We start from the raw sequence: 23,494 nt of genomic DNA, 5'->3' as shown, positions 1-23,494 counted from the left end.
GTTAAGCTCAGTATTCGGAGAGTGCAACATCACGTTGTGTGGTAATTTACATCCAACAAGATTGCAAGGCTTTACTCTGCAATTACGAACAATATGCCTTCCAATACAGCAAAAGCAGAGCCGTTTAGATTTAATAAATTCTACTCTTAACTTGATGGACAGCTCTTGCAATCTGCCAGCAAATGGTCGCAGCAAAATTCTGGACAAGGATATTCTTCTTTGAGTGTGCCTTCGGGTCGCCGATATCATTGTTTCCTAGCATGTCGTGCACTGGAAAGCGTTCCTTTGAATACCTTCCACTTTTAACTGTCTCTATTAAGTGACATTCATAAAGTGCATCCATCGTTGCGCACATCGCTATACCAAAGGACCAATTGTCAAAGGTGGCCAAATTGGCGGCACCAGCTGCTAAGCGAGTCTGCCCCAATCTAGCTTCAAATCACTCGGAAACATAGCAACCAAATTTTCAACAGAGAAACATCATTAGGTATTCCTGTAGTCCTACTGATATCATTATGTCACAATAATACTGGACTGCCAGTGCCAGTCGTACTACGGATTCTAAATTGTTGGGTTTGAGTTGAGTTTGGGCGGTTCATCTTTCAGCTTTCGTTGCAAGGTAGCGTGCACTATTCCTAAACGCCCATAGCGATCCAATAGCATAATGTACCATAGGTGGGATCATAAGCTTTCCCCGAACGGCATCTAGGGCAGATCTTTTCAGGCACCTCTAAAGTCTGATAAGATTATCTTCGTTGGTGAATCCACATCTTTCGGTTGATTGTTCATAGTTGCTTATAAATAAAAGCCACTTTTCGGGCTTTCCGCTAAGAACTGGCAGGTCTCGTGATATGACCTGACGCGCTGCGGTAATTGTCGGTATAAAGTGATCTGCGTTGTTTCCCTGAAGATTCGCATGTGGTAAATTCACTATCATGTATACTTTGTCCTCACTTTCTTACACCCTTGGTAAAAGAATGCTTTCTCGAAAGCACGTGCACCCTTGGCACCAAATTTTTCAGATGGCAAAGTATTTTAGAATGTTGGGACACTTACGGTCCCAGAGGGTCTCCTACTTCGAGCTGTTTAGCATACAGATAGCTGAAATCTTTAGTTTTTAGTTTTACTCTACGAGTGACGGGTATAAAAATAGATTTTAAATTCAATCAAGTTGATAACTGGATATTAATATACAGAGTGAACTAGTTATTATTAAGTCTTTGACAGGTCGAATGACATTTTAATGTTTGCAAAGATTGATGTTTACAAAATGGTTAAGTTTACGCTCAAAAGTGGTAGATCTTAAACTGAAGCTGCTAGAAACTGGGTTTAAATTTCGGGGGAAATTTTAACTTTGTGAGTTGTATGCAAATCGGCCCAGTAGATCGGCCGCAATAACGGTGCCCGTTTTCTAAAATACTGTTTCAAGAAAAACGCGTTTAGAAAAATGAAAAAAAAATCGAATAAAAACCTGACTCTACCCCCTTAATAATACAAGTTTACAGCCAAAATTCCCCAACAATTATGATGGTATTTCCTGGTCGAGTTGGACCTCTAGATCACGAAAAATTAGACAAAAATATTTTTTATGGATGATTTGAATAGGCTACACTGAGTACATTGAGAATGTGGAATTTTTAAACAATTTAGTGACTGTAAAGTGGCTGTTGATATCGTAAACACTCTGACAAAATTCGAAAAAACAGGTACATGTACGAACCAAACAAGCCATATTAAGACTAAATCCATGGTAAAATAGATTTAATTTTATTTATTTTAGCTTTGCATTGTTTGGCCGGTAGAAGTATTGTCAAACGTAAGGATTTTTAACTTAACTTTATTTTTCCGAAATATCGGAAAGATTTTAAAATTATTTAAGCAAATAAACATGTAATAATTACAATAACTCACTTTAAACACCATTTTTGGGATATGTATACTTTAATATTATTATTTATTTAATTTTGTAAATAATACAAAATGTTCATAAATTTAGGTTTGGTTATAGAAATGGGTCAATGTTCATAAATTAATACAAAATGTCATTCATCAAGAACAGAGCTTTAAAAGCGTGAAAAACATTTATTTTTTTGTTATTTTATTATTTATTTATTTTTAGTAATAAATAAAGTAATAGTAATTAGTAATTATAATTACTCACTTTTAACACCATTTTCGGTATATGTATATTTTAATATTATTATTTGTTTAATTCTGTAAATTATATAAAATGTTCTAAAATCTAGATCCTTCCTATACCGCTAAATATCGTCTTGTGCATCTGTCCTCACTTCAAGATCCAAGAAATGAAATTACGATGCTCTTCATACTTGAATTCCCTGTTTTGCTAAATAGTATTAATCTGTCTGTACCTAGTAGGACTCTAAGAGCTTTGGAACCTTTTTTAAACCTTCGCACAACTAATTTCGCTCTAAATGAGCCCATTTGCAGGGCCTTGCATATATTTAACAGTTTGCCATATAGCATGAGTTTGGACTCAAGTTCGTGCAGGGCTAATAATAAAAAGGTCTCGTTCATGTATTTCTCCAGATTTAGTCGTTTGCTAGGACCTACTTAAGTAGCCAGGATATGATATTTGTTGGCGAAATAAATAAATACGAAAGGGGCAAAAGCGGGCACATGATGTTAATGTATTCATTTAAAGTAAACCTTTATTTATTACTTACAGTCGTACTCGCACGTAAAAATGTTTACATATATGTAGATTTGTATCCATTTTGGTACTTTCCACAGTAATCGAAATTCAAACATGTGGCGAAAAATCATCGATTTCGATAGACTTTAACCCGTCTATCGCAGCTTTTTCATGAACGGCGTTCGATACCTGAGAACAATTTTCGCAATTTGGCACCGACTAGTTCGTCGGTAGAAATTGTTACTAACACCGTTCGATTTTCGTGAACGAACGTTCGAAAAGTGAGAACTAAAAATGGGGATCGGATTGTTCGCAAACCATTACAAAATAATTTTTTGAAAATGCCCCAAGAATTAAATTAAATAAAATTAGAAAAAAGTCTTTTACTGTGTATTTTGTCTAAATATCCAACACAATATACTCAATGTAGCCTATTCATTTATAAACATTAAAACATATATCACCAACTCGAAAAGTAATTAAAAAGATGGAAATATTAAATACCTATAAATCTAACATGAGATTTTTATAATACACTTATCTACGGGATCATCAGACCACATCTGTTTGCTTTAGTGGGAGAGCATAATAAACTTCCAGGAAGCGACCTTATGTGCAGTGTGACCAATATATTTTTCGTCAGGCTCAAGAGGCCTGCACTTAATGATTACAGTTGTCTAGCAGGGTGTAGCCATTGTAGGGGTTGAGTTACGGCTTTACATATACATGAGCCGAGCTCGTAAAATGTTCACTTTCATGACTAGAGATCTACCTGTCCAGTGATCCTGATAAGACTATGTACACTTTAAAACAGAATATATACTTTTATACTGAGTGTACGGGTGTACAAATCTGTATTCTTCTCTAATATGCTATTTTTATTGTATTATATAGTGGAATTTCGCAAGAAACGTTAAATCAAAGTATTGGATCCTCGAGAGCCAACTCATTGCCACGCCCATTGTCACCATCACCATCTTTAACCAGCGAGAAGCCTGACACTGGAGATCCACATGTAAGTGCCACCCGACATAAGCTTTGATGATGATATAAATAAAAAAGAGAGGCAGTTAGTAAGCCGAAGGTTATATACCTATACCATTTTTAATTTTAAAGACTGTTGAGTGCTCAGTGATATTAAAAAAACGAGTTGTATAAAATTAATACCGTAAATACTTTTTGAATACCACAATTTCCTTTATTTTTCCGAGAGGACAACTTAACCTCTAGTACACCGAGAGAGGAAAAACCAAGTACATTGTGCTTGAATTAAGAACATTCTTTTATAAAAAATGAGTAAGTACAAATGTTCTTATCTTGAGCTGGGGGTTCATTATTCAAGAACGAAATGGTAGGAACTAAAAAAGTTAAATGAGTTGATTTTGTACCATTTTCAAGTTGATTTTGGGCTTAATTTAAGAACATATGTGTATCAAATGTATAAAAATAAGCTATTTGGTTGTTTTTTAAAACATTTTGGAATTTAGCTGGGGGTTCATTATTCAAGAACGAAATGGTAGGAACTAAAAAAGTTAAATGAGTTGATTTTGTACCATTTTCAAGTTGATTTTGGGCTTAATTTAAGAACATATGTGTATCAAATGTATAAAAATAAGCTATTTGGTTGTGTTGGGACACGCAGCCGCAGCAGCTAATTAACGTCTTAATTCGATCTCTTATATTAATTGCATCGCGAAAGGTAGCTCTTGCCATTCTAGCTCTCTCGTTTTTTGTGTACTTGCATTCTTGGGCCCTGCATTCGGCTGGCCGTCTCTTTGTAAATCAGTACGAATTCTGATCTCGACATAAAACGCATTCTCTTCTCGCCTGCTGTACTCTCTCTCGCTAATAAATTGTTAACAAGCCTAAAGCAACCTGAAATTCGTATTTTAATTTAGCAACAACTAATAAAAAAGCTTATTAGTTCAACATTGGTGACCCCGACGTGATTTGTGCATAAATAACACTAAGTGCAAATCATATAAGTCTATTTATTGACTTTTTCATTCTTGCTGCTGCGGTGCATTGGCGGAGCAACAATCATAAGGCCTTAAATGCAGTGAGCGCTATAAAATAAATAGCAGTTGGTGATTGCGGAAATTTACATATAAGGCGCAAAATCAGCTATACATAGAAGCGTACATAGCCAAGTAACGGGCTGTTATTCCTTCGTTTGCTTTGCGCTCATCTTCCCGCTTGAGCCGAATTTCGGGCATTTCGTCTGCTGTTGTTGTTGTAGCCATGCCTACGGGAACTTTTGGAGATGTTACCGCTGATGCAAACAGGGCAATATTTTTAAAGCGCAAGGCAACGGCTTTATTTAATAGAGTGGAGCGCTTAGTGGATTCCCTATCAAGTGCGGCGTTAACTTCATGCGACGAATCCGGTCTTCATGTGAGGTTAGAGTTGATCGATGAGCTTCAAGAGTCATTTAAAAAGGTGCTCGGTGAGCTCGAAGAATTGGATTTCAAGGAAATTGAAAGTGATTTAAGTGAGAAATTTGATGACATTCTCGTAACTCTGAAGTCATCGGTTCGATCCGAAATTTCAAAGCGCGCCTCACAGCTTCTTTCGCATTCAACCTTTGCTGACGGCATCACTCCGGGAATTTTCGGCCCCCAGCAGCGTCAGCCTCGACATAGGGCAGCATTGCTGCCCCCACTGGAGCTTCCAAAATTCGCTGGAGGTTATGCAAATTGGTCTGACTTTTATTCTATGTTTACCACGATCATAGATAGTCATCCGGACCTCACCAACGTAGAAAAGCTGCAGCATCTACGATCATGTCTGAGGGACGCAGCGTTGGAAACTATTCGCTCATTGGAAATTTCGGATGTCAACTACGCAATTGCTTTAGATTTGCTGAAAAATAGATTTGATAATCGACGTTTGGTTTTTCAGGCACACATTACTGAGATCCTGGGACTAAAGGCGGTGCAGAGTGGTTCCGTCTCGACACTTCGGGAGCTGTCCGATAAATTCAACGCTCATATTCGTGCTCTCAAAGGACTGGGCACGACGGAACAAATCGCAGGATGCATCATCGTCCAAGTCCTGTTCCAAAGGTTGGATCCGGCAAGTCAGGCAAAGTGGGAAGAGCGTTTAGAGGACCCTGCCTTCGTCAACTTAATTCCTACGTGGGAGTCAATGGCATCATTTTTGGAGCAGCGATGCAGGACGTTGGAGACTATGGATTTCGCCATGGCAAACTATGCGCCGGGCAATCAGGTGGGAAGTAACAGAATACCCAATGCGCGTAGATCAGCATTTGTTGCCTCGAACGCTAACCCCTGGATTTGTATATTCTGTAATGATACAGGGCATTCCATTTCTTATTGTCAGAATTTTAAAATCCTGTCTCCTGCGAATAGGTTTCAAGAAGCGAAGCGGCTCGGTCTTTGCATAAATTGTCTTAAGGTTGGTCATCAAGTTCGGCAATGCAACTCTAGTAGTTGTCGTTCATGCGGATCTAAGCACCACACCCTGCTTCACCTGGGAAACTCACCTTCTTTTCCTTCACAAGAAGGAGCACAGCTTCAAGAAGCACTTCCTTCTGCTTCACCCTCTGCACTGCCTTCCACTTCGACTGCTCTTATTGCACAGGAATTTAGTAATGACATTGTGCTCTTAGCAACGGCTAGCATTTTAGTAAAAAACCGTTCTGGGGTTTTCGTTCCCTGTCGAGCTCTACTCGATTCGGGCTCCCAACTGCATCTAATAACGTCACGATTCGCAAATCAGCTTCAAGTAAAGAAAGTAAAATCCTCAGCATCTGTAACTGGAGTTGGAGATTCCAGTTTTGTGACGGACGGTCACTCGGTCAATATTACGATTCAGTCCCGAACTTCCGAATACTCTGCCAACATTACCGCGGTGATTGCTCCGAACATAACAGAGCGACAGCCTAGCTTCAACGTCGACATTGGCAGCTGGAACATACCCAAAAATATACAGTTAGCTGACCCAAGGTTTTATGCTCCCCAGCGGGTGGATCTTTTAATCGGAGCCAGCCTCTTTTTCGAGATGTTGTGCGTTGGCCAAATCAAGCTCCCACCTGGATTACCCCTAATTCAAAAGACGCGTCTGGGTTGGGTTGTTTCTGGAGGCTATGGCCTTTCCAATGTCTCGGTTTTAATGTCGTCTCAAGATGAACTTCTCGCTAGTAGAGAGAATAGTTTCGATGGGTTAGATGATCTTCTTCGACGATTTTGGGAAGTGGAAAGCTGCGCCGAGCCAATTATACGCGCTATTAAGGAAGAATTGGACTGTAAAGCACATTTCGTAAGACACGTCAATCGTTTGCCAGCTGGTGATTATTCTGTTCGGCTGCCTGCCAAGTTTAATCTAGATCTTTTGGGAGAGTCCTACCAGCAAGCTTATCGAAGATTATTGTCCCTAGAGAGAAAGTTGAATCGTCAGCCATCTTTGAAGGCTCAATATGCAGCATTCATAAAAGAATATCTCGATCTAGGACATATGTCATCAGTTTCTGCCGCTGACATCGGGTTGTGCCGATATTTCTTGCCTCATCATTGCGTCATAAAGGAAGATAGCTCCACTACAAAGCTTCGCGTAGTTTTTGATGGATCGGCGGCCAGTTCCTCAGGCTATTCTCTCAACGATGTTCTTATGGCAGGCCCTGTTATTCAGCCTAAGCTGTTCCAGATTCTTCTACGGTTTCGTTCACACCCAGTAGCAATCACAGGAGACATTTGCAAAATGTACCGTTGTGTTAGGGTTCAGCCTGAGGACAGCCATTTGCAATGCATTTTGTGGAGGGACTCCCCCCAGGATCAATTGCGGGTGTTTAAGCTAGACACCGTTACTTATGGCACGAAGCCAGCATCATTTCTGGCTGTGCGAGCTATGCATCAGTTGGCAGCAGACGAGCATACAGCGTTTCCGCTTGGGGCTGAGGTCATTCGTCGCGATTTTTATGTGGATGATTTGATATCTGGAGCCAAGTCCAAGGAAGAGGCAGTCATCATTATGGATCAGGCATCAAAACTTCTAGCCAAGGGAAAATTTAAGCTTAGAAAGTGGTGCTCCAATGTGTCGGCTGTTTTGGATGGAGTTGTTGTTCTGTTGCTGTTGCTTCGTCTTGTCCAGCGCTCACATTTATGGGATGACATCAAATCATTGCAGTCAAAGGGAATGGTGCACTCCTCTAGCTCGCTCGCATCTCTTTCGCCATTCATTGACCAATTTGGGCTTCTTAGAGTGGATGGCCGGCTAAGGAATTCTTCTCTGGATTTTAATGGACGTCATCCAATTATATTGCCACATGGTCATTCGGTCACTATTGCCATTATTACTCACTTTCATGAACGCAATCTGCACACTGGGCCACGGGCACTACTCGGCATTATTCGATCCCAATATTGGCCTATTGGGGGGAGAAAGACGGTGATGAAGGCGGTAAACAAATGCATTAGATGCTTTCGAATGAAGCCTCGAGTAGTGGAGCATATAATGGCGGATCTTCCAAAGGAACGACTTGATGGATCTCATGCATTCGAAGTCACTGGCATTGACTTTTGCGGGCCATTTCTCTACAAGTCAGAGGTGCGAAGCAAGCCTCCAGTAAAATGCTACGTTTGTGTCTTCATTTGCTTCGCCACAAAGGCTATTCATCTGGAGTTAGTCAAGGATCTCTCTACGGTATCTTTTCTACATGGCCTCAAACGATTTGTATGCACTAGAAGAAGGCCGCGGCAGATTTGGTCTGATAATGCAACCAACTTTGTTGGAGCTCGCAATGAGTTGCTCGAACTAAGGCGCCTATTCCTCAGCAGTGATCATCAGAGAGCTACATTGGACTTTTGCCTAGCGGAGGCTATTGATTGGTGTTTCATTCCTCCTAGGTCGCCACACTTTGGCGGTCTTTGGGAAGCGGCTGTGAAGATCGCTAAGCATCATTTCTACCGCGCTGTTGGCACTGCTGTTTTAGCCTTTGAGGAGCTGCGGACCCTGGTGTGTCACATTTCGGCGGTTGTTAATTCTCGACCATTAGTCTCGATTTCAGAAAACCCAGCTGATCTGGATGTATTAACCCCAGCACATTTTTTGAATGGTGGTCCTCCTTCTTCTTTCGTCGAGCCGGATGTGACCAGTCTTAACTTCAATCGCTTGGATGGATGGCAACGCGTGGCTTACTTGCAGCAGATCTTTTGGTCCCGATGGAAGGAAGAATACCTAACATTGCTACAGCAGCGCTCCAAGTGGCGCACCCCAAAACCTGGCCTGGTTGTCGATGACCTAGTTCTGGTTAAGGACGAAAACTTGCCTCCCATGAAGTGGCCCCTCGCCAGAGTGATCGAGCTTCTGTTCGGTGGAGACGGGGTTGCTCGAGTTGCCGTTCTGAAGACAGCATCAGGAGTGACAAAGCGAGCAGTAAACAAGCTGTGTCTGCTACCCCTTAAGGATGATGTTGAAACCCAGGCTTCCAACGGGGGGAGTATGTTGGGACACGCAGCCGCAGCAGCTAATTAACGTCTTAATTCGATCTCTTATATTAATTGCATCGCGAAAGGTAGCTCTTGCCATTCTAGCTCTCTCGTTTTTTGTGTACTTGCATTCTTGGGCCCTGCATTCGGCTGGCCGTCTCTTTGTAAATCAGTACGAATTCTGATCTCGACATAAAACGCATTCTCTTCTCGCCTGCTGTACTCTCTCTCGCTAATAAATTGTTAACAAGCCTAAAGCAACCTGAAATTCGTATTTTAATTTAGCAACAACTAATAAAAAAGCTTATTAGTTCAACAGGTTGTTTTTTAAAACATTTTGGAATTTGTTAATTTTCAAAATTTTTACATTTTTAATAAATCGGTGGCGGGTATTTAATATTTGATTTTTTAAAGGCTTATAATATAACAACATGGTATACATACAAACTTATAACTCTTTAAATCAAAAGTAATGTAATAAAGGGTGCGCTGGAAATAAAAGAATAAATATGAAAGTAATTTTTAATTGATTTATATGATTTTCTGAAAATTATAAGTGCTTTTGTTTTCATCTGTTTATATTTGCATACATATATAATATATACACACTAATACATACATATGTAATTAGATATGCTACAGCGGAATTCGGGTGGAAAGAAATCTATGTCTCACCTCCGATATACACGATTTAGCATGTTCAACTACATACATATATATAAATTAGTAGATATGTATATATGTATGTAAAACACATAAACACACGTGGAGAGGAACATACATACATACATAAAGTTGCGGCAAAAAAATAACACCATTGTGTAGACAGTTCTTTGTGCTAAAAAATGGCTTACATTTTTAAGAGAAAGTAGGACTTCATATCCAGTAACAATATAAAGTGTGGTTACGCCCACAATGCTAACGGCTTTTTCAACTAAGGAACATTTATAAAAATAGAACAAAATATGGGTGCTAGACGGGTTATAGAGTTATGGGCGTTAGAGTAAGCCCGGCACCGTGCTGAAACAAACTTTCGCTGCGCAAGAAGCTTTAGAATCTACATGCCAACTTTCTAGCTTTTATAGTTTCCGAGATCTCAGCGTTCATGCGGACGGACAGATAGGCGGTCAGACGGACATGTCTAGATCGACTCGGCTAGCGATCCTGATCATGAACATGTACAGTTGCGACCAAAAAATTAACATCATTGTGTAGATAGATCTTCTTTGTGGTAGGGTTAAGTAGGGTTACATATCTAGTAACTAAAACAAGAAAGGAAGTTAACTTCGGCAAGCCGAACTTTTGGGAAAGTTTCAGCCCGAAAGCTTTAAAACTGAGAGACTAGTTTGCGTAGAAACAGACGGACAAACGGACATGGCTAGATCGACTCGTCTAGTCATGCTGATCAAGAATATATATAATTTATGGGGTCGGAAACGTCTCCTTCACTGCGTTGCAAACTTCTGAATGAAATCATAATACCCTCTGCAAGGGTATACAAAGTGTGGTTAAGCCCACAATGCGGACGGTTCTTGCAACTAAGGAACATTTATTAAAAGAAGTAGCAAAAGTATGCGGCACCATTAAGGTTTTTCGGGTTAAAAGTTCAGTTGTGCCGAGTTGTATTAAGAATAAGTAGTGATGTGGTAAAGTAATTAATAAACAAGGAAGAACGCTATAGTCGAGTACCTCGACTATCAGATACCCGTTACTCAGCTAAAGGAACCAAAGGGAAATGGAGATATTCAATCAGCAACGCGAGATTGAAATGCGCCACCTACCGGCGGTAGACAGATTTAAGCGTTATGGGCGTTGGAGTGGTCGGCATAAGTGCTTTGACGAAACAAAAGTTAAATATACTCATAGTTTGAACTTACTTCTTGTAAACTTTGGCATCAATGGAAAGCTAATTTAAATGCCGTTTGAATGATACAATACATTTCTTAACCGTTTCACCGTACTTATTGAAAAGGACTAATTTGTGTAAAAACTACTTTTTAAACTTTTTTCCTCGTCTTCAAAACTAAAATTTTTTGATGCAAAAGTTTCTTCGAACAAAAATAATAGTAACTACAAAGGGAATTTTTCAAAAATCAGTTTGCTTATATTTTTTATATATATAACTTTTGTTCGTCAAAATACTTATGCCGACCGGTGTAATTATTCTTAATACAGCATCTCTAGACGAGTCGATCTAGCCATTAACGTCTGGTCGTTTGTGTGTCTGTCCATATAAACGATGAGATTTGGGAAAGTATAAAAGCTAGAAAGATAGAAAGGGGTTCTTAATAAGCGCACGAAGCGCATTTTAGCAGTTTTTTTCCAAGCCCAAAAACCTCACAAAACTTTGGCACCCACTCACAAAATGTTCAAATGAAATAGTTTTGATGTGTTTGCGAAAAACATGTTTTTTTTTTATGTACATCATTTTACATTCAAATAGTGTCAATTGTCAAATGGTTGAAATAGGTGCTGAAATATTAGCTCTCTAATATAACAACAACAAAAAATCATGTTTTTCGGGAATATCTCAAGGATGATTTTTGGAAAATAGTTTGGGTGACACCAACTGGTACTGGAAGTCCAAATGTGGCTATAAATGGACTATTCTAGTTTTAAAGCTGAACGATTTTTTACTTAGCTTACAAAATAATATTTTAAAATTGCTCCAAGAAGAATGTTGGTAGTTCCTGGTAGAGTTGGACCCCTAGATCACAGAAAAGGAGTTAAAAATATTTGAAATAGAAACAAATTGTTCTAAGATTTTTAAAGAAAATTTTTTTGATCCTCCGTATTTTTAATTAAGTCTCAGCGTTATAGTTGTAAACTAAAACATATATCACCTAAATTGACTAGGCGCAACTAGAAATATAATTAAAAATATGGAGATCCCAAAGAAATGTTCTACCATGGAACTATCATTACCCTTCTTTAGGCATTTTGGCAGTAAACTTGTGTTATTACTAAAATTATTACATGTACAATTTATTCATCATCTGTTTTTTCAGGACAAACATGAACGGGAAGAAGAGGAACGCAAACGACGAATTCAACTTTATGTGTTTATATCACGATGTATTTCGTACCCTTTTAATGCTAAACAGCCTACGGATATGACTAAGCGGCAAACAAAAATAACTAAACAGCAATTAGAAATAATAACTCAACGATTTCAAGTAAGATGGTAGAATTGCAAATAGTTTTGAAGGATATTTAAATTTGTTCAAACATTTTTTATGGGCATGTTATTTAATATCAAACAACATGTAACATACAAAAGTTTTAATAACAACTTTTGGTAACAACTTTTTGGTAAATACGCTATCTAAAATTTATTCATTTTGCCCGCTTGAGTAAAATATTTAGGCTTCTACAAGCACGAGCATTAGGTAGCGTACCGACCCCTTTCCCAACCATAGGATTTCAACAAACTTTTTAAAAAACTAATTAATATTTTTAAAGTACACAATCTTTTAAGTTTTTGCGATACCTATCGATTGCAGCCGATTTTCATTTCTTCGTATGTATATATTAGTCGCCTTTGCAGACTCTCCTGGTAAGATGAGTCACTACATAGACTGCCATCCACAGTGATAGCCATGTAGAAGGGGGCGTTTTCGACCGGATTTCAAGATATATAAAGGAAAACAGGAGCATTTAAGGCTATCACATCACACCCCAAACCGTAAGAGATAGAGGTGTCAGTTAGTTTCAGCCACGGAACACAACAATGAAAGTTATAGAGAACCCTTTAAGCGAATGCGAAATGATTGAAAGTAACTTATTACGTTTACGTGCTAGCTCCTGAGTTGGGATTTCAGATTTATATTCCTTAGCAAATCAAAAATGTTAAAAAAACATTTGCTGTGAAATCGGTTCGGTGTGTAAAAGAATGGCGCATATACTTCATGGGGTCGGAAAGTCTACTTCATTGCGTTGCAAACATCTGACTAAATTATAATAAACTCTGCAATAGTTTCAAAATGAGTCGATCTCAGTTGTCTGATGTCTGAGTAGGCATTTGAGGCGCGTAATAGAGACTTTCACTACACCGTTTGTTAATTTTGTCGGAGTCACAAATAATAGAGTCAATAGGGTTATATATAGACTAGGTTTGCGTAAAAAGAAATGTCATGGCAAGATCGACTAAGCTGATGTTGATTATATTATTATATACATACGATACAATTTTACGTATACAAATTAAACATTTTATTTATTTATATTTGCAAAGAGCAAAACCACATAGTGTTCTTTAAAACAGGGTCCCCTAACAAAGATTTGTAGCAAAATTAAAATATTTGTCTAAACTGATTTGTTTTTGATAAGTGTTGATTTTCGAATTATAAAAAGCAACCAACAAAAAAGTAAGTGTTGGGTTCCCTAAAATCTTTGTTATTAATGCTTTGAAATTAACGTACCAATTATTTCTGCCCATTCAGTTAGATCAGATTTGGTGTTACATAAGAGCCTCTCCTTGTTATGTAATTATAGTTGCTATAAAGAAATAAATTGTACAAACCGTACTTATCTGTTTTCATAAAGCCTGTCATAATCAAGATGTCGAAAAATATTTAATGGAACCCAACTATTGTTTTAAGGTTGATTGAGATTTAAGGGACACCCCCGATTAAAAACGTTTTTTTAGGCTTTTCTTAAAGGTGAAACCCAAATTATGGCAGATGAAGCATTTCAAAATGCTGTACAGAGCTATCACGACGTGTTTCTTAAATCAGAGCGAGTTTTAAAGATGGTTCAATCTGGAGCATCATCGCAACATGATTTTCGCGAAGTTTTTCGTAACAACATAGAAAAAAGAGTCAGGTACTACATAAATTAATTATATTTAAATCTAAATAAACATTACTATCTTGTTCAAGATCTTTACCTGAGATTGATGGTCTTAGTAAGGAAACCGTGTTAACTTCTTGGATGGCAAAATTCGACATAATATTAAAAGGAACGGGAGAAGAGGATTCGAAGCGACCATCTCGAATGCAGCAATCACTTAATAGCGAGTTGATTCTTTCTAAAGAGCAATTGTATGATATGTTTCAACAAATATTGTTAGTAAAAAAATTTGAACATCAAATTTTGTATAACGCATTGATGGTAAATTCGCGTTTTTATGATAATCCTAACAATCAAGTAATAAATATTAATATTTCAGTTAGACTCTGCCGACGAACAAGCAGCGGCTATAAGACGGGAATTAGACGGAAGAATGCAACGCGTAGGAGAAATGGAAAAAAATCGCAAACTTATGCCGAAATTTGTACTCAAAGAAATGGAGTCCCTTTACGTCGAGGAACTTAAATCGTCAATAAATCTTTTAATGGCAAATCTTGAATCTCTTCCAGTATCTAAAGGAAATATGGATAGTAAATATGGACTTCAAAAACTTAAACGTTATAATCACAGGTTATTTAATTTAACTTCTTAAATAATATATATATCTATAAATAACTATGTTCTTTCCACTCTTGCTTCTTGTATTGACTTACAGTACACCGTCATTTTTGTAAGTTACCAAAACCAAATATAACGTGAAATTAAGTACCTATTACTTCTGAAACTAAACTAGTTAATGTGTGTATATGTAGCCTTATAAAACGGAATAACATAAGGCTAGTAATATTTACACCAGAAACACGAAAAAATAAAAACTGACAAATGGGGAAAGGAAAGATTTTTTTTCCCCCGAAACAAAACTATTTGAAGATTTCCTTGCCAGCCCATATTAATATATGAATGTAAGGCGCAATGCAAATTCGAATTTTTTTTTCGAAGTATTAAAATTAGTTTAATAGTCGAAATCGGCTCATTAGAACTAAAAATAGAAAAAATAGAAAATATATTCCCAAAAATTGGCTTAAAACGTTTTTAACACACCATACAAACAATTTTGGGTGCCCTTTTTTTAATTACCGAAAACCCAAGTCGCTTTCGTCTAGCATTTGGACAATTTTATTTTGTAAACTGGTGTTATTATTCCATTCTATCGACCGCCTAAGAATGTAAACTCAAAGACGTTAGTGCTAGATGATAAAAATGCTTGAATGCATATTTTCCAACAAATGGCCCATAAACAACCCTTTTTGGAAAAACGAATTATATCTACTAGAAAACTAAAAAAACGTACATACATGACACAACTGGCCAGTGAACTTGTCTAAGTCTTGAATGAGTCTTCACACTTAGTTAAATCTGTGGGGTTAAATAAAAAAAATGGAAATAACACTGTTCGCATATTAACAAATTTTAAACTTCTCAAGTAATATTTAAACAAAGTTTTAGTTTTTTACAATAATACATTTTTTCTTGTGGCTTCCAAAAAAAAGGAAGTTGATACTGCGGTCCCACGGATCCTTGTCTAAGTTGGAGGGTGACTCAGAAGATGGTTCTACACAACTAACAAAGTTAGATGTTGTACTTACCTTTCAATTGGAAGTGATCGTTATGGAGGTTAAAGGACTAAAATCATTAGCTCCCAATCGCATTGTGTACTGCACAATGGAGGTTGAAAATGGAGAAAAGCTGCAAACGGATCAAGCGGAGGCATCAAAACCAATGTAAGAGCATTTTGGTGATATGCAAAATGCTTTATCTTACAATCTTTTTTTAACAGGTGGGATACGCAAGGTGATTTTACAACAACGCATCCACTGCCAGTTGTTAAGGTCAAATTGTACACAGAGAACCCAGGAATGCTGGCATTGGAGGATAAGGAACTAGGAAAAGTAATCCTTAAACCTACTCCACTTTCATCCAAAGTGAGCCAAGCTTAAACATATTTATATTTATTTTTAATATTTTTCTTTGTTTTAGTCACCTGAGTGGCATCGAATGGTCATTCCAAAAAACCTTCCAGACCAAGATATACGGATTAAAATAGCTTGCCGACTTGATAAACCTTTAAATATGAAACACTGTGGGTACGTACATTACATTTGTATTTGGATTGCGGGTTAAAAAAGTCTTAATTAAAATTCTTTAGTCATCTTTATGCAATCGGGAAATCAGTTTGGAAAAAATGGAAAAGACGATATTTTGTCTTAGTTCAAGTATCCCAATATACCTTTGCCATGTGTAGTTATAAGGAGAAAAAATCAGAGCCGTCTGAGATGATGCAGCTTGATGGATATACAGTAGATTACATAGAAGCGGCCAGTGGTATGTCAATCCTTTATAATAAAAATGATTTACTATAACATAAACATTTATATTTAGCAAACCTAATGTTTGGTATCGATTTAAATGGTGGACGATTTTTCTTCAACGCTGTTCGGGAGGGTGATAGCATTTCCTTTGCTTGCGATGATGAGAACGAATGCAGCTTGTGGGTCATGGCTATGTATAGGGCAACTGGTCAGTCCCATAAGCCAACTCCACCAATAACACAAGATAAAAATTCAGCAATGTCAAAAATTCAAGGTGGTACGTTATAAAAATATATTTATCTTACCTTGTGAAAATAGATAATTTTGTGCTCGCAAAAATCTGCGTACATCACAAAAAATTAAAACTTTTACCGCAATTACTCTGCTAGTAATAAGAATGACGATTCAATATTGATTTATTGTTTTGATCGTACTTTCGAACTCTATTTTCGGTCCTCAAATAAATATACGCTTAGCGGTTTTCTTAATATGTCCATTTTATTGGAACAGCCCCAAAAATGAAATCCTCGAAAGTCTGCGTACAAATATGAAAATTACAAAACGCGATTTCTGTGTATACAAGTTCAACCTTTTGTTTATTTTTTTAAGAACACTGAGCTTAGTTTTTGAAGACATGATAAAAAGTTAAGGCGAGTCTCCGGAAGGGCTTAAGTGTTCAATGGTATAATAGTCCAATGGTAGAGTCGTTCCCAGCTAATAACGTTAACAAATCGCCCAAACAAAGTTAAACAGATGCCGGAGCGTTGAAATCGGTGGTGTAATCACGCTTATCGAAATGCCCTGAAATGTTATTTTATTTGAAACAGAGTAAAGGGTATCTAATAGTCCAGACACTCGACTATAGCGTTTCTTGTTTACGATGTATGATAGCCAAAGACTAAATGGAAGTAATACTTGTGGCAGTTTAATTTTTCTCAAAAACAATAAACAAATTTGTATACCCTTGCAGAGGAGAAGGAGACGGTCCCATAAAGTATATATATTCTTTATCAACATCACTATACGAGTCAATCTAGCTATGTCCGTCCGACTGTCCGTTTCTACGCAAACTAGTTTCTCAGTTTTTAAACTATCGGGAAGAAACCTCGCCAAAAGACTTGTTTCTAATGCAGGTAGTATATAAGTCGAAACGAGCCGGATCGGACAACTATCCTATATCTCCCATAGGATGTATCAAAAAAATATTTAAAAAAATTTCTTTTTTAATTATAGCTTCAGTGCTTTTTAGACATATTACCTTTTGCTCTTGGGAATATCATTTTATTTAATATTTCAGAGTTTCGAATACAATTTTAGAAGAATGGGACGATTTAACCATCTAGCTGCCATAGTAACGATCGGATAACTAATGTCAAAATAATACAAAGACCGTTATCTTTCGTTTTCGGTAAACATATGCGGTAGTAAATTAGTATGGAACATTATCTAAATATTTTAATACCCGTTACTCGTAAAGTAAAAGGGTATACTAGATTCGTCGGAAAGTATGTAACAGGCAGAAGGATGCGTTTCCGACCCCATAAAGTATATATATTCTTGATCAGGATCACTAGCCGAGTATCTAGCCATGTCCGTCTGTCCGTCTGTCTGTCCGTCCGGATGAACGCTGAGATCTCGGAAACTATGAGAGCTAGGCTATTGAGATTTGGCGTGCAGATTGCTGAGCTTCTTACGCAGCGCAAGTTTGTTTCAGTAGAGTGCCACGCCCACTCTAACGCCCACAAACCGCCCAAAACTGTGGCTCCTACAGTTTTGATGCTAGAACAAAAATTTTAACTGAAATGTAATGTTCTCATCAATACCTATCGATTGACCCAAAAAAAAGTTTGCCACGCCCACGTTAACGCCCACAAACCGCGAAAACCTGTGACGCCCACAATTTTCATGCTAGATAAATAATGTTAACTGTAATGTATTGGTCTCGTCAATACCTATCGATTGATCCAAAAAAAATTGCCACGCCCACCCTAACGCCCATAACGCTTAAATCTGTCTACCGCCGGTAGGTGGCGCATTTTAATCTCGCTTTGCTGCTTGCATATCTCTATTTCCCTTTTGTCCCTTTAGCTGAGTAACGGGTATCTGATAGTCGAGGTACTCGACTATAGCGTTCTTCCTTGTTTTAATTAGTTTTTAGTTTCCTTAAAATCGGAAAGCTCTGTACATACAATGCTCCCACGGAAACGATCTGCAAGTGTATAGAAACTTCGGCTTGCCGAAGTTAGTTTCCTTTCTTGTTGAATCGTAATTCTTGTTATCTGCAGAGATATTCGATGTTAAAGCAAAATTTGTTGTATTTGTTGCTGTATGCTGAGTTATGCGAGCAAATGTATGACGAAAATGATGAAGTATACATATAAAAGTAAATATAAAATCCTAGTGATCTAGTGATCTAACTTTTATAAATACTGAACTGCTTTTATTAATATTGTCGAACTAATAGACCGTCATACTGATATCAGGAGCACAAGTGACTCGGTCGGTGCAGGGGATCTTTATAGCCTGTCTGGTTTCATTTTTTAAATTTTGTTCATACACTTTTTAAGTACGCCTAAAATCTCGAAAGGGGGCAAGTATGTAAACAATATACTGAATGCCAATGAAAAAGTTCAAGGTTCGTTATGGACGACACAGTCTACTCGTACCTGCCAAGACAGATTCCTAGTCCTTCTAAATGACAACCCAACATTTTGTTGGCACACATAATCTGGTGGCTCTTACGCAGCGTAATATTGAGTTAGAAGTGTTTCTAACGCTCACAAACGTCCATACCCGCGATCAAAATGTATGGTAACGTGGGCGGCAAACAGATTTAAGCGTTATGGGCGTTACAGTGGACGTGGGAAACTTGTTTTGGGTTATATATATGTATATATATTCGATAGGCCTTAACGAGACTAATACATTTCAGTTAAAATTTTTTTTCTAGCATAAATATTTTGGGCGCCACAGTCTTGGGCGGTTTGTGGACATTAGAGTGGGCGTGGTATAATCGCGTAATAAACTTGCGCTGCGTACAAGGCTACTAAATCTGAAATACCAAATCTCTATCTTTGATAGTTTCCGAGATATCCGCGTTCATATTTACGATTTTTAAGTTTGTGGGCGTTAAAGTGGGCGTGACAAGATTTTTTCGGTCAATCGATAGGTATTGATGAGAACAATACAATGCAGTTAAAAATTTTATTCTAGCAGTAAAATTTGGTCGGTTTGTGGTCGTTAGAGTGGGCGTGTCAAATTGACGAAACAAACTTGCGCTGCGCAAGAAGCCAAAGAACCTACATCCTAAATTCCAACTTAATAGTTTTTATAGTTTCCGAGATCACAGCGTTTATACAGACAGACGGGCATGGCTAGATCTGCTAGTGATCCTGATCACTTTATAGGGTCTGAAACGCTTCCTTCAACCTGTTACATGCAACATTGTTTTTGCAAAATGGTTTTTTCCCTGTTCATGTATAGAATTTCTCCAAAGACTTCAGGCAAACAAATCGTGGTGTGCCACTCAGAATTGTCCGTCCTATGTTGCTCAAGCGGAAAAGTCGCCACATAACTAGTTTTACCGAAGATACAGGCGACCATTTGCTTTGAAGTGCTTCATCCACGAACAACTTTCGTTGAATTTGGCTCAACTTCGAAGACCTACACGTTCGATTGCTGTTTTGTTTTGAGCATTAAGCATAGATCCATAACTCGTCAGCTGTGACGATCTGGTAAACGTCTTTTGAAACACCGCGATTATATTTTTCTAAAATTTCTTTGCATGCACGAGCCTTTTTTGAGCGATTGTTAAATAAAGAAGGACGTCTCTATATCGCGGTATGTCACATGACGATCTTGCGTTATCCGTTCACGCACGGCATCAATCGATTGAATTCATTAAACCTGTTTTTCACAGTGCAATATGATAGTGCTTCATAGCCATTCAAAGATTTACGTTCGAAAGTTGTGAAAAATGATTGCACCAAAATGTTCACGAGTTTATTCAATTTTTCTGCCGAAGTCAGGAGTCCCAAGAATCTGGATGCTTTATTCCAAAATTCTAGCTCTTATAGTTTCCGAAAGCTCAGCGTTCATACAGACAGACGTACATGGCTAGATCGACTCTGTAAGTGATCCAGATCAAGAATGTATGTACCTTATGGAAACTCTTCCTTATACCTGTTACATACTTTCCGACGAATACTAGTATACCCTTTTACACTACGAGTTACAGAGTGAACAGTGAACAGCTTATTTTGGTTTTAAAAAGGGCAACACAAATTGGTTCCTTATTATAATTGTCGTGTCGGTGTCACAGAATCTATAGAGTAATGCCATGAAGCATTGCCGGGTCTCCATTTTAGGGCCTCTCATTCATTAAGCGTTTAAGAACCCTTAGTTCGGTCACAATTTCCGCCGCAAATAGGAAGACCACTGTCCACTTTTCATGGTTCTCCAGAATGGCTGGAACCAAGTCTTCTACATTTATCCGCATTTCCAGGTTTTCTTTTGCTTTCCCACGTGCTTCTTCTAACCTGACGCATGATGTCGGTGTTCTCAGCAACATCGCAGATTTCGCATAAGGGTCTTTCTTCGTGTCTGTTATGTTTGGGATAAGACCATCTGTTGCCAGCTTTCGAAAGTCTTGGGTCTCTCTCTATATTTCGCTGAGCTGTGCTCTGTTTGTGAGGTTGCTGCCTTTCTCGCTTAAAAGTTTTTTATTTGCCCTCCTTTGCCACCGCTGCGAGTTCCAAATGTATTATGATCACCAATATTGCCTCTGTGGAGACTGTTCGAAATGCTGAGCTTACTCGGAGTTCCCCCAGTCTATAATCGCGTTTAAGGTAGGTTTTTGTGCTTGTCGCTTAGTCCCAAATTGGTGCTGCGAGAACTGACGGCTTTGCTACACTGAAGAGCAGTTTTCTGCTCGAGGACTTTGGACCTCTGTGGTTGAGCATCGTGCGTGATAGTGTCACAGGGACGCAGTGGGCCTGTACGCTTCCTGTAGGTGCGCTTTATATCGGTGTGATGCCAAGATGTTTAATTGCTTTTTTTTAATCTTATCTTTGCCTTTTTTGTCTGTGATTTGTGTCGTCTCTACCTTTTTTCTGCTGCTTATGAGCACTGCTTCCATGTTGTGTCTCGCCAATTTCAGTTCAGCTACTCTTAGCCAGTTACTCCTTGCTTTAGTCGGATGACCCTGTTTGTGGCATTTCTCCACCATCTGTACAATTTTTTGACCACTATTACGGCGACATCATCGGCGAACCCTACGATGCTACCCCTGGTGTGAAGTCCAATCATAGAATTTCATCACACATGTTGTTCCATAGTAAAGGTCCTACTACGGACCTTCGAACTCCGTCCCTAGCTCTGTAGAGCTGTAGCTAGATTCAGGCGTTTTGTATACACCTTTGCGAATGTGGATGAATGGCCACCATGAGTTATTTGGCACTCTGTAGGATTTTTGATCCACCTGCGTCATAGTTGGGAATTGGATTGGTCGATGGTTTGGCCACCTCCTCGTGCGCAGAAAATATGTGCCAGTTACCACCTTGTATGCGCTACTCCATATGTCGTTTTTCGTTTCATCGCACAGTTCGAGAAAGCAACGTCTTTTGCTGTTTTTATTGTTTTTTTTTTAGGGATTTTGCCTTATGGGTATAGATCTCCCGAAGAGATTGCAAGCTTTGGGTTTCTCGGTGGGCATCGTCAATCTCCTGGTTCCACCAGTAGATTGGTCTGCGCCCTTTGAAGCTTTTACTGCTTTACGTACTGGCGTCGCAGGCCTCCTTTTCTTCTAGGGATGGTCTGAACATATTGATGTTTTGTGTTTTTGTCTTGCTGTGACTCCTTGTAGTTATTCTCATCGCGGTTTTCTAGGGTGGTAACAATTGCGCCATGGTCGCTCGCGGTGTACGTCGCGCTGATCTCCCACGTTGTCAACCCTGCCACTTGTACCTATGTACGGAGATCGCTTATCGACTGTGTTCCAGCTCTCCTAAATGTGGGGCCTGACCCGGCGTATTTAAGTAACAAATCCAGTGAGCAAATGCCTCTACCACAATGACGAACATTGATTGTAATCGCTGAGCTCATTAAGTGACCAACTTTACACCCTTATCCTTATCCTTATGTATCCTTAGCCGCCTTCTCCATTTTATCCGTGGCCTTCGGTACAGTTTTCCAGTATGTGGCCAAACTCTAGGCATTTAAAGCATCGCATTAGCAACAGCACGGATTTAATGCGGCAAATAACCCACCCAATTCGTATTTTTCGCCTTTTTATGCTATCAATAAGTTAGCTGTCGTTGTCGGCAGTGACAGTGTGGCTATCTGAAGGCCGCTCCTATTAGCTCTGAGTGTCCGAGCATTTGAGTCCACGGAGTCGGATGTGACTCCTAGCTCCTTGTTCACAGCCGCTGCTATTGCCTCTACCACAATGACGAACATTGATTGTAATCGCTGAGCTCATTAAGTGACCAACTTTACACCCTTATCCTTATCCTTATGTATCCTTAGCCGCCTTCTCCATTTTATCCGTGGCCTTCGGTACAGTTTTCCAGTATGTGGCCAAACTCTAGGCATTTAAAGCATCGCATTAGCAACAGCACGGATTTAATGCGGCAAATAACCCACCCAATTCGTATTTTTCGCCTTTTTATGCTATCAATAAGTTAGCTGTCGTTGTCGGCAGTGACAGTGTGGCTATCTGAAGGCCGCTCCTATTAGCTCTGAGTGTCCGAGCATTTGAGTCCACGGAGTCGGATGTGACTCCTAGCTCCTTGTTCACAGCCGCTGCTATTTCCTCCTTCGTTTTTACCTCAATATGTCGTTGCTGCTTCAAGCCTACTATCGTACGCGTTCGGTTGCTACCAGCTGTATTTCTCGCACTACCCAGCACTATCGATCAGCTGTTTGGCCAGTCGCACAAAAAAACAAGGAAGCTATCTTCAGCAAGCCGAAGTTTCTATACCCTTGCTATTTCCTCCTTCGTTTTTACCTCAATATGTCGTTGCTGCTTCAAGCCTATTATCGTATGCGTTCGGTTGCTACCAGCTGTATTTCTCGCACTACCCAGCACTATTGATCAGCTGTTTGGCCAGTCGCACAAAATAACAAGGAAGCTATCTTCAGCAAGCCGAAGTTTCTATACCCTTGCAGGTCGTTATCGTGGGAACATTAAATCTACAGAGCTTTTTGATTTTTAGAAAACTAAAAACTAACTG

General features: G+C 38.8%; 1 protein-coding gene across 8 annotated transcripts in view; it reads left to right on the top strand.

Moving 5' to 3' along the window:
• The window catches only part of Cadps (calcium-dependent secretion activator 1), a 90,459-nt gene that overhangs the window by 10,530 nt on the left and 56,435 nt on the right, over nucleotides 1-23,494 (top strand). For 6 of the 8 annotated variants that reach the window (XM_036822689.3, XM_065867393.2, XM_070997194.1 and 3 more), the window contains exons 3-13: nucleotides 3,551-3,671; nucleotides 12,111-12,278; nucleotides 13,751-13,926; nucleotides 13,983-14,214; nucleotides 14,273-14,523; nucleotides 14,609-14,623; nucleotides 15,444-15,674; nucleotides 15,731-15,875; nucleotides 15,931-16,037; nucleotides 16,100-16,275; nucleotides 16,333-16,539. In XM_036822689.3, coding sequence (XP_036678584.2) covers nucleotides 3,551-3,671; nucleotides 12,111-12,278; nucleotides 13,751-13,926; nucleotides 13,983-14,214; nucleotides 14,273-14,523; nucleotides 14,609-14,623; nucleotides 15,444-15,674; nucleotides 15,731-15,875; nucleotides 15,931-16,037; nucleotides 16,100-16,275; nucleotides 16,333-16,539 — 1,829 coding nt within the window. Of the gene's footprint in view, nucleotides 1-3,550; nucleotides 3,672-12,110; nucleotides 12,279-12,560; nucleotides 12,788-13,750; nucleotides 13,927-13,982; nucleotides 14,215-14,272; nucleotides 14,524-14,608; nucleotides 14,624-15,443; nucleotides 15,675-15,730; nucleotides 15,876-15,930; nucleotides 16,038-16,099; nucleotides 16,276-16,332; nucleotides 16,540-23,494 lie in introns of those variants that run through there. The other 2 variants (XM_017088629.4, XM_017088633.4) reach the window with 2 other exon arrangements.

This window comes from Drosophila suzukii, chromosome 4 (genome assembly GCF_043229965.1).
Source record: "Drosophila suzukii chromosome 4, CBGP_Dsuzu_IsoJpt1.0, whole genome shotgun sequence".
Classification (NCBI taxonomy): domain Eukaryota; kingdom Metazoa; phylum Arthropoda; class Insecta; order Diptera; family Drosophilidae; genus Drosophila; species Drosophila suzukii.
Note: the sequence above shows the minus strand (reverse complement) of the source record. Positions and strands in the feature narration are given on the sequence as shown.